The sequence below is a fragment of the Dreissena polymorpha genome, unplaced genomic scaffold (genome assembly GCF_020536995.1).
Source record: "Dreissena polymorpha isolate Duluth1 unplaced genomic scaffold, UMN_Dpol_1.0 chrUn003, whole genome shotgun sequence".
Classification (NCBI taxonomy): domain Eukaryota; kingdom Metazoa; phylum Mollusca; class Bivalvia; order Myida; family Dreissenidae; genus Dreissena; species Dreissena polymorpha.
The window spans coordinates 197538-210040 of record NW_026273317.1 but is presented as its reverse complement, the minus strand read 5'-3'; the positions used below and the strand labels follow the sequence as shown (position 1 = coordinate 210040).

Genomic DNA, 12503 nt, shown 5'->3' with positions numbered 1-12503 from the left:
ATGATGATGATGATGATGATGATAATGATGATGATGATGATGATGATTTTTTTTAAAGGAACGCCCCCTATTCAAATTCGCCGTTCACCAAATATATCGTTTACGTATTTTCATTAAATTCTTCTCATAGCAGGAAACGCCCTTGCAAGAACTAGCTTTATAATATGGTGGAAACAATTAAGACGGATTAATACTAACGTGCCCGGTCTCTCTAACATATCTCAAGTGTCCAATCAGTTATAGATCGGTGTGTGCGGACCAATTACCCATCGGTACGTGCCGCACCTGTTACAATTTACAAAGTTTTGTACGCATAACTAGTTGTGTGTTCTAAATTGTTTACGGCTTAGCTGTTTCTTTTAAAAGATGCAAATGTATTTTACCAAATGTACGCATCACTAGTTTTGTTTTCGAGATTTATACGACTTAGCTGTTTCTTTTAAATGGTGCATATATATCTCGATCATGAGTTTGGAAGTGTCTATTTAGAAACCGAGTCTGTTAAAAAAAAACATGGCAGGTAAGTTGATGTTGTTGTGTTTGGTTTGTTGATCTTATGCGTCGATTTAATGTCCCACATATTGTCATATGTCGTAAAACATCATTCATTTATTATAACATAAATGTACTTTAGGTTTGCGTACCACTTCTAAATTTTAATTTTATAAACAACGATGCATAGTTACATATTGTGTTATTTATCGATTTGCAATAGTGACGTTTCTATTTTAATAATTGCTTGCTCATGTTTTTTTAATCTAGATCATACGAAATTATTTCTGGCTGCCGTCTTCGAGGCCGTCTACCTCACTTCCTCTGAGCAATATACTTGTTACGGCGATATATGTAATGTGTAGGTTAAAAATGTATACTGTTTACAAGAAGTATATTCTTGATTTGAAAAAAAATACAATTTTGAACATTAAGAATTATATATTGACTTTCGACTGTGATATAAAACTAATAAACATGTGTATTATACGTAAAATTACGTGTTGAACTAGTATGTGTTGCAAGTAAACTGCTTTATATATACATGTCCTCGTGTTATTGATATACACACTATTCACTCGGAACATTATACCTTTAATTAATGTAATAATGCATTGTTCTTCGCTGTATTTGATTGCAGTTCTGGCAAATATCAGTTCTGTGACGTAATGTACAAACTCTGTCGCGATTGTGCTGACGTCCAGGATGACTGCTTTACAAGACTTCAATCTTACAACTGCACCAGCTATTGCTATGGTAGCTACATGTAACATTCTTCTATTTATATACCATTCTTAAGAGAAATCTTTATATATAAAATAATGTATATCATGTAGCATATGAAGTTATAAACTGAACGATATATGCGATGTTTTGTTCCATATTTTAGGTCCGGTATTTTCAAATTTGTAATTGTTTATCTATTGTAAGATGAAACACAACTCTATAAATATACAGCTATAAATGTAAACAGAAGGAAAAATAAAACACGACATGTTTACCTTGTGTATCGCATTTCTTAAATGGTAAACAATTCGTGCGTCTTTTCAATTTATGTATTTACAGAGCGACGTAGAAACCAAGACCTTGAAAGAACACGAGGTATGTCTACGCAGCTAGTTTCAGGCAGGCAGGCAGGCAGACAGACAGACAGACAGACAGACAGGCAGGCAGGCAGGCAGGCAGGCAGGCAGGCAGGCAGGCTGGCAGGAAGGCAGGCAGGCAGGAAGGCAGGCAAACAGACAGACAGACAGACACACAGACAGACACACGGACAGACAGACAGACACACAAACAGTACATACAAGTATATTGTCTTAATACTATAATACACAAGTTATTTTCGGTCACGTAATAAAGTATAAAAAACTAATGTTACATAACATAAAATGGTCATTTAAGCATACAAAATTGTTAAACACAAACAACTTCACGAATACGTAAATTCTATTGAAGCGGAAATGGAACTTGTAAACAGCATTATTTAGAATCGTATTTCTTATAACAGAAGTTTCTCACACATATTTACATACATTTGAAATTACTGCTTTGTCACGTTAAGCTTATAACATGTGGAATTTATATACAGATGGGTTAATATATAATATGCGCCAATTATATTTCTTATATCAGTGTAACAACGGCATATACATAAAAAGTGGTATTCGTCTTTTAAATCGAAGCCATTGCAACATAAACAATAACGCTCAATTCGTGGTATTTAATTCTGAGAGCATCTGTCAGCTTGGATGTGGGTGTGCGGAGACTCTTAATCTAAACAAAAACCCAACAGGTGTAAACGTCTAAGAAGCAAGTCTAAATATTCTTCATATTTCAGTGAGCTTTTTAAAACGTTATATATATCCAGTACAGAAGTGTTTTTGATTTTTCAGACAACTCTTGTTTAAAATTGTCAACATGAAAACGTTTGGATTTTCAAATACATTTAACATGTTCTTAACATGTGTTACACAATTTGTATAACCTTTATTACAATCAATTAAAGCTTGTTTGTAGACAATTTGCATTATAATATTTTCATTTTTTTTAGAATTTTATATCAATATTTCAGAATTTTAACAAATATGTTTACATAAAATAGATATTTACCTTACTGACCATAAACAGCAACGTTAAATGTATTTAGTTTGACCTGTAACAATCGTTTTCAAAATCTTAAATGTATACGTTCAATTTCATCACACAGTTATCAATTATTGAACATTTTGAAACACTTGAATATAAACGCGACAAAATGTTAAAAACACTATTTTGATATGATTCATTATAATGTATTATGTGGTCATTGAAGAATGATGTTTAATCCCATTAAAGACTAGTAATAAGATGCACATAATACATATATTTACTCACAGTTTCTGAATGTATGGTTCCCCACGTACCAGAGAATGGACGTTATGATGTCAAAGCATCCCAGGTGCCTTTTGGATTCAAGTTAAATGTCATTTGTGACGATGGTTACACATTAAGTGTATCTGAGCCTATGCGATGTTGCAATTTCTCGACGTGGTTCGGACTCAAGCCTCTCTGTCAAGGTACTGTACTCGAATTGTATAAATCGTGTGTCGTTGAGTTACGTACTTTATTTAAATAATATATTGAATGTTGTGGTTCACCTCTCATTATATGCTTCAGTCAGTAAAACTGTCCCTAGATTCAGGATAAAACTACTAATGTTCATATATAATTATTTTGAACTTACCTTTTCGAAGCAGCAATAACGCAAAAATATAAAAAATATTGTTTAATATATATATATATATATATATATATATATATATATATATATATATATATATATATATATACGTGTATATATTATAAACGTTTTCAATAAGCAATACTCATAAAAATAATTTTAAACGCCCGCATTACTGGTTCATAAATGCTTGCCGTAAGATACAAACCGTGTTTAGTATATTCTAAACTTGTTTTTTCATTTATCGTGCATTCATGACATATGAATTTGTTTTATAAGTGTAATCGAACTTATTATGACTAATAGCACCATTGTTTATTTTGAATGCAGGTGTGTCGCAGGACATGTCAACCGTTTGGAAAAGTACGTTGTTAGCGTTTGGCTTGTTGTTAGGCGTATCCGTGATGGTGAACATCATTGGTGGAGTTTGTTGCTTTCTCAAATGGCTTGACTCGGACCACCATTTAACGGTATCGGGTGACATTGACCAGCGTGGTCTGGTTTCAAACGACCAGGAACGTGACCGAGAGAGATGTAAAACTGTGCATATAACAGTCAACACGTCACTGTTGTAAGATAAAAAGCATACAATGTCAATAGGGCAAATTGAATATGGTCGCTTTTTACCCGATGAACCTCGTGCAAAAAAGTAGAGTGTTGTGAAAGATATATGAAGGAATATTGGATAATCATTTAACACTAAAAATGAGGAGGAGAAAGTTAGTTAATTGTGATGACCATTTTATTTCCACACGATGTCTGAGTAATGTTAACTTAAAGACCCAACTTGGAAATAAAAAAAGATGTCTAAGGATTTTGAGGTCAACAGTTCATAGGACCTTGTAAAATGATATTAAATAGGAACAAAAGTCATTTTAAATTTCGTAAAAAAACCCGTACACATATCAAAAGAAGACTTTTAAGTCTGATAAAACACCATAGGACCATTCTATACATCATTTATATATTATTCAATAGATAATGGTACTGACAGCACAACAAAATGAGTTCTAATATCTAAATGAAATTCTGTCAGACAGAGTACTTACAAACAAAACCTTACCGACTAGTTTATGTTAAATATATCGATTTTCAATGTGTAATATTTATAAATGTAGTTAATTTATGTCATTAAAATGTCATGCACTTTTATTTTATTTTGTAAATATATGTCTTGTCTTTGTTCGGTTAGGTGGTGCCATACATTATTTACAGATGTCAGTTTGTATGTGAATTGAGATTGCGTATTATGATAACTAACTAGTACATGTAATTGGAACTTTGCCATGTAGAAATAATCAAATCTATGGAAAGGGGCAAAGCCATTCTGTGAATTATTATGGTGAAACAAATCTCGTAAAAGCGAATATGCTATCTAAATATCTATTATTAAATGTGAATAGCTTCTAATGTGCATTTATAATAAGTGTATATGATTTTACATAACTATATGTTGTTATAGTGCATACAGTTATAGTTTGCTGCATGATGTGCGGACGTCTCAAGCCAGCCAATCAGGCCGGTATGCACAATCTCAAGCACGCGAACAGCATAAAAAATGTTATTTGCACTTTATTTAAAATTTTAATTACATTTGTTGGCTTCTACTTAGGTGAACGAACTGTAAACATCCGTTACAAATGCACAAACATCTATACCTTACGGAAATAATTATTGGCGTGTTAATAATTGTTTATTTAATTATGGAAATGTGTATTCATGTTATATACATGTTGAATGTTGTAAATCTATAACGTGCTTCATCTTTAGTGTCATTTGTCATGAACTGTTACTCATTAGTAATACATTACTTCAAGAAACAAGATATGCATTAAAACGGAATTAAATTGAAAAAGTACGCACATACAGTGATTTTATTCTGTTTTATTGAACTTTTACACTAGCAAAAACACTATTGACAACTTTCTTTTTATACACATAGTTTGAATAATTTAAATTATTTATGGTGCTTCCATGATTACCAAGAGACTTGAAATACTGTTTTCTTATTTTTGTAAAGTATTAATATCTAAGTAAAAAGCACATGATTATTGATTTATCCCTGCATTTGTATATTTATTTAAAAACATCTTTACTTATTTTATCGACATGAACATTAATAAAACAATGTTTATTTTTGTGTTTTAATATTCATTAATAAATCAGCCGTGTTCGCCTTAAATTGTGAAATATTGCATCTTTTATTTTTTATATGTTCAACATACATTAAGGTTTCTGAAAATGTCAAATAACTCAATTTCGTCCATGAACTCCATTGGGACTAAAAGTCTCCGAACAGGCCAAATATATTACAATATTAAAATTGTCAACACAAAATGCATTCACCGCATATATACATAGGATATTTGATACTTTCAGTATGGGACGATTGAAATTACCTAAATAGCAATGAAAAGCGTATAATGTTTGCGTTGCTAAGGCGCGTCGCGCATTTTTAGGCGCCTTTTGCGCCTTATATACAGAGTCGCGACGAAAATTATTTAATCGGATATATTAAAATGCAAACAATACCACATTTTTGTATCTCCGCAAAAAGTGGTTTTAAAAACTCCGTTTTATAACAAAGTTATTAACTTAAAACGATATCAAACCCAACCTGCTTGCTATCACATCCGTCTAATTAATGAAAATCCAGTTTGATCACGCTATTCCATCTGACTAATATGTGATCTCACGTGATCTCACGTAACTAAACAGTATAGTGATATGCAGAACGACGACACTACATACGTACACAAACAAAAAAAGAATTTTTTATTTTGTTGAGTAATGGCTTTCGTTTACCACGATTTAAGTAGCATATGCAGGGATTCAGACGATTTAAAGTTTGGTTAAGAAATGTATTTGGCGATTTTAGGGAACTTTGTTAGACGTGTATCTAGGTATAAGAGTATATCCGAGCACAGCCTCTTTGAATGGAAGAATTTCATCAGAGAAGTTTGTCTGTGCGTACCAGATAAATATAGCCAGCAAAAAGGTAGCCCAGAGTTTGTTTTTAGAAATAGACGAATCTTAATTTTGAAACAGGGGTACCACAAAGAAAAGAGGATATAGTGAGTTTGGGTATTTGGTGGAATAGAGAGACTCAAAATGGTGCTTTTTGAAATAGTGGAGGACAGGTCGGCTAAAACATTAATTCCTTTAACAAAGAAATTTATATCACCAGGTACGCATATTAGGGTTATTCTCATTTAACAGTTAACAACTCTTTAAAATTTAAGAACCAAGAAACCGGCGCCTGTACAAACTTTGAAATAACTCTTAGCCTGCATATATGCAGGCACATAATGGTGCTTCTTTCATTAAAATATTGTTCTAAACGATTATTTATCTTATTATACGTGTTACCTGATATGATTGACTGGACTTGAAAGAAGTTTGAGTACATTACATTACTACAAATATATTAAAATATATGTCTAAATATCATTTGGTCAATACCGGCCAATGAAAGCCGACCATCATATATGTCATCAGTTGCGTCTATTTGGAGCACACAATATTGTAGCCAACATATGATACGGTTAAGTTTTGTCTGTGTGCACAGCACAGTGCCAGTACACAGGATTACACTCCCAAGCTTTGGAAATGAGTTTTTAGTTGAAAAGGACTAGTCTGTTAAGAATAACACTTTTGTATTGAGTCAATCAAATAAAGATGTGTATGCATGTTTATTTTAGCATTATCAGTTTTGCAGTTGATCACTATTTAACGTGGGGCATCATTATTGTAGCAATTGTTTCGCTCAGTAGTGCGCGTTCCAATCAAAAGTTTCATTTTCTTTAGATTTAACTGAATACTGCTTATGTATCATGCATGTATACTTAGTCGAATAATGTCTGGTAACAAATAGTGGCATTGTTGAACCTTTTTGTGGTCTGGAAAACTCCAAACTATTAATTTTCTTTTAATTTTAAATAAAGTACACACCCGTGTAACTTTTCTTTCCAATTTATATAAAACTATAAATAATTTCATATAATAATAACATAAAAAAACACGGATCACAAAGTTAAAAGACTCCAACAACAACTCCATTGCAGCATACGCTGAACAATGGGTCTAGTAATGATGATGCCACATATAATAGTATGTGTTTTCACCATCACTACTTATATAAATTGGGCTATTTTCTTTCTTCCTCTTTCTTTTTAACACAAATAACATCAATAGAATAATAATGATACTATTAATAATTAAAATAACAATATAACACCTTTATGGTAGTTTAACAGTATAAAACAATCATTTTCCTATCATGAAATTCTACATTGTTTACGTTATAGATAGTGAACTTAATGGCAAGGCCTTTCATTATGCAAATTTTTCATCTCAAAACGGATTGACCTACTTGCTTTTGCAAGTTAAGGAATTCCGACCAATCAACGCCATGTTTTTAAAATGCAGTCAGCCAATAGGAAATCTTCTCTTTTAGCGTAGTTTTATATGCATAGATTCTTGAGTATCTCGTTATATTATATATTTCATTGTTAAAGTAAAGTTTATTTTAATTTATTAGATTTTTATGACCTCCTTCGAAGAAGAGGGGATATATTGTTTTGCTCATGTCGGTCCGTCGGTCCGTCCACCAGATGGTTTCTGGATGATAACTCAAGAACGCTTTGGCCTAGGATCATGAAACTTCATAGGTACATTGATCATGAATGGCAGATGACCCCTATTGATTTTCAGGTCACTAGGTCAAAGGTCAAGGTCACAGTGACTCAAAATATTAAAATGGTTTCCGGATGATAACTCAAGAATGCTTAGGCCTAGGATCATGAAATTTCATAGATACATTGATCATGACTGGCAAATGACCCCTATTGATTTTCAGGTCACTAGGTCAAAGGTCAAGGTCACAGTGACTCGAAATAGTAAAATGGTTTCCGGATGATTACTCAAGAATGCTTACGCCTAGGATCATGAAACTTCATAGGTACATTGATCATGACTGGCAAATGACCCCATCGATTTTCAGGTCACTAGGTCAAAGGTCAAGGTCACAGTGACTCGAAACAGTAAAATGGTTTCCTGATGATAACTCAAGAATAATAAGGCCTAGGATTATGAAACTTCATAGGTACATTGATCATGACTGGCAGATTACCCCTATTGATTTTCAGGTCACTAGGTCAAAGGTCAAGGTCACATTGCCAAAAACGTATTCACACAATGGCTGCCACTACAACTGACAGCCCATATGGGAGGCATGAATGTTTTACAAACACCCCTTGTTATTAAAGCACCGCATCAACACTGCAAAGTATCCTATTATGTTTATGGCTCAGCCCAGTTAAATCGGGCTGACCATATGGCCTGTTTTCGGCCTTTTTAACGCACAGTATATTATATATGTTAAGCAGTGTGCTTGGGCAATGGTTTTTAACCGAAGTCCCGAGGGTAAACAACCCAATTAGTTAGTTACATTAAGTGACAATTCTTAAGTTACAAAGAATGAAGCTAGAATTAAAAGGTCGACAATAGATCAATTGCCATAAATTTATTTCGGTCGCGTTCTTAAATAAGAATACAGAAATGTACATACACACAGTATACGTATAAATAAATAGAAAAACAACTAATAAAAAACGGAAGCAAAATACCACTTCCTCTTTATTATTAAACATTGCATTGACCCGTGTTATTTTGAAACTTACTTTTAAACTAACTCGCATACATTAAACAAATTTCATTAAACTTTGCTATCGTTTATTTTAAATAAAACAACATTTATTTCACTTTGCTAGTGTTTATTTTGTTTTTTCGTGTATAGTTTATTTAAAACAAAGCATGAAATGACACATAAAACGTTTTTAAAACAAATACAGTGGAGTTTATCGTAAACGTCTTATTATAAATAGAAGATAAATACTTGGTAAACCATGCCAAGCAATGACACTTCAAGTTGGAAGTTTTTTGCATGCAATGAAATAAACAAATATCAATAATGTTACAAACAGTCGATTTAATCACACGATGGTGGTGTCAAAGTTGTGCATACCCGTCGTTGTTATTAATATAAACACAAAACATTATGCATGCGAACTTGGATATACGTGACATAATTATGTAAGCAGAAATTAGCATTGAATCTTATTTCAAATTTGCACTTACAATATTAACTATATAAATAAATTATAATAAGATTTTTGAAAACAAACAACGCCATTGGTTATATTTCACATGTGTATGTAATTACGTTATGCATAGATTCCCAATGTGTCGCGCTTTACAATTCAAATTGATTCGTTCTTCAATATGTTTGTTTAGAATACCCATAATATACATAAATGCATTTCATGTAGAAGATAAAACTCGGTGATTAGAGTGCCCAATTTGCTGAAAGTCTCTGTTATCCGAAGTGCCCTATATCGGGAATCAAAGTATCCACAACTTCATGAATACCACCTATTAAAACATGCTCTATCTTCGTTTATATTCCATTTAATACTATCAAAATTTCAGTATTTGAAGCACAGTGATTACCCTACATGCTGGAATATCAAACAATTTCTTGAAGTATTTCTTAGTAGTTTTATTTTGTTGAAATGTTTACTGTTCATCCAGTTCATGCTGTTTTCCGACCGAATTTTCTATTTTTGGGAGAAAAATCTACCATTTGTCCGTGATTTTTTTCTTTCCAATATAAAATAGATACACCATTTATAAACTCGACCATGCGCCTTGTCTAAAAAACTAAAATTTATGATATAACTTAAAAAACCCTGAGGAACTTACTTCTTGCACGTGGCTTTTGTTGTTATCTGGTATCGAAGTGCCATCTGTTATCAAAGTATCCGCATACCCAGGATGATTGTTAGACGTTATAATTACTTTAGGGAGGCGATCGGATAGCACTGTCATTTTGCCGTTGACCACAACGTATGACGACCTGAAGAGGAAGGCAACCGAGCTGTTCCCTGTACTGAACGGGATTGCCTTCGACTTAGTAGAGGGGAAACGGGGCAATAAGTTGTTGCCTTTGGATGCCAGTACAACACTTGGTGCGATAAAAAGCAGCAACCGAGGAGCAGAGTTCGCCCGTCTATGGGTTTTGCCAGAGACATACATTATATCGGCAGAGGTAAGCATATATATCAACCATAACATACATAACGAGCTATGTATGAATTATATTGTGCGTATATACGGCCGTTTTATCAATATTAGGATGGACGTGCAATGCATATTGTCGAATTTTTTTTTTAAACAACAGAACGCGACCATGTGTCCAGGTGACAGAACTGAGCCGTCGATTGGCACCAGCCGCATTCCGGACATGGACACCTCGCCTTCGTTGGGCGCTTCGTCTTCGCCAGTGGCAACCACCCCGATTGAAGCCGAAGACCGAATAGAGGATGTAGTCAGTTTTTTCCTCCGGGTAGACGAACCTTCAGAGGTTAACCATGCTTAATACCAAATAATATCTTTTTTTTAAATAATAGTTTCATCCATTCCTATCAATCGTTCAATCTGCATAAATTCATAATTTAAATTAGATCTTTGTTGAAACATACGAATTTGAACAGAAATTTCAAATATATTGCTACATTGAACAGACATTTCAAATATATTGCTACCCACATGGTTAAAAAGTTGTTTTGAAGTATTATTGGTCAAGGAGTGAAATATTGCGAGTTGATGTAATATGAATTCTTTAATATATTGTTCAAATGTAAATATTGCCTTATTAAAGCGAAATACATAAAATTAAAACACATATAAAAGACTGAATATGGCATCTCAAATTTGAGATGTCCACGATAACAATTATTTAAAAATCATTATCTTGACGTTTGAGACGAACACGCATACAAACACACACACACACACGCACGCACACACACACACTTACGCACGCACGCACGCACGCACGCACGCACACAAACGCACACACACACACACACACACACACACGCACGCACACACGCACGCACGCACGCACACACACACACACACACAATATGCACATGGACATTATTTGATCTAAACGTGTATCTTCCAAGGGAAATTGATTAATTATTCATTGGTGAAAATGGGCGAACACGAGGAGTGTCTAGATACGTGTTAATCTAAAATTTAACCTCTTTGTAACTACGGAAAATGTACCTATTTTTCTTTAGACGACAGACGCAGCAGAACAGCAACAACCAACGGCTGTCACGCCGACGGCAACGTCAAGGCCGCTACAATCAAATGCAGCCGCTCAAATGCAGCAGGTAACTTATCCAACGGTCTAATCATACTTGATAGACATGTAAAAATGCATGAATCTTGAAATATACATACATGGTATGGTACATGTACGGGAACGCGGGGGGCGAAAAGCAGGACGACGTCATGACACTGTATTAACATGTCTACTGAGACTACCGTACTGCTGCTTATTAAATTAATATTTTCCGACTAACCCGATTCTATTCGATTTAGTTTGAACAATAAATTGATAATTTATTAGACATTGCCAAACATCATGATAGAAAAGGCTAATAGTTGGGAGTCAGACTCCAGATATTTAAATAATACTGATAAAATTAGTTATAAAACTGTTCTATTTTTGTTATGGTAGTATTCGTCTTTATGTTTGATATTTGAAATTCACTCAGTAATAAATATATATTAAATCTAATATCAATATTGTCCGTTGCATTTGTTCTGAGGTGATATTGAAATATAACATTTAAGAATATATACAAGATAAGTATTGATGCAAAGCATCAACGGGCGTCGGGAATTTCAGTGTAAAAGGCACTCAAAGAAGTTACATGGAACGATTTTTTTCTACTGTAAATATTAATATATTGGCCGATTATTTTAAACAAAATAGAAAAAGATACTGGCATAACCATTATCTATGATTTTGTGTTATAACCCCCAAATAACCATTATCTATGATGTTGTGTTATAACCCCCAAATAACCATTATCTATGATTTTGTGGTGTAACCTCCAAATATTTCATAGTTCATTTTATTTACATTGGTTTCCTTTTGTTTTACTGGCATCCGTGTGCAGTTTTCATTAATGGAACAGAACTGTGTAGGTTTTAAAAAATCTGCTTCATCTTGTAAGCGTAATTTCATATTTTTCTCAACCCCCCACCCTCTCACACATATATTTCATGGGCATAATACAAACAAAAAATTGTTACAATAAAACAGCATATTTATTTAAACTAAAATGTCTACGTCAAAACAAAAAGTTAACATAGAACACAAATAACATAATTTGATTCTACTGGGGCTCAGACCTTGGGCCTCTCACATGTG

General features: G+C 33.4%; 1 protein-coding gene across 1 annotated transcript; it reads left to right on the top strand.

Annotated features, from left to right (window-relative positions):
- Positions 1–513: 513 nt before the first annotated feature.
- LOC127863258 (uncharacterized) lies at positions 514–3786 on the top strand. Its single transcript, XM_052402657.1, has 3 exons — positions 514–520; positions 2868–3047; positions 3542–3786. Exons 1-3 carry the CDS (start codon positions 514–516, stop codon positions 3784–3786), a joined length of 432 nt encoding a protein of 143 aa, XP_052258617.1.
- Positions 3787–12503: the final 8717 nt, after the last annotated feature.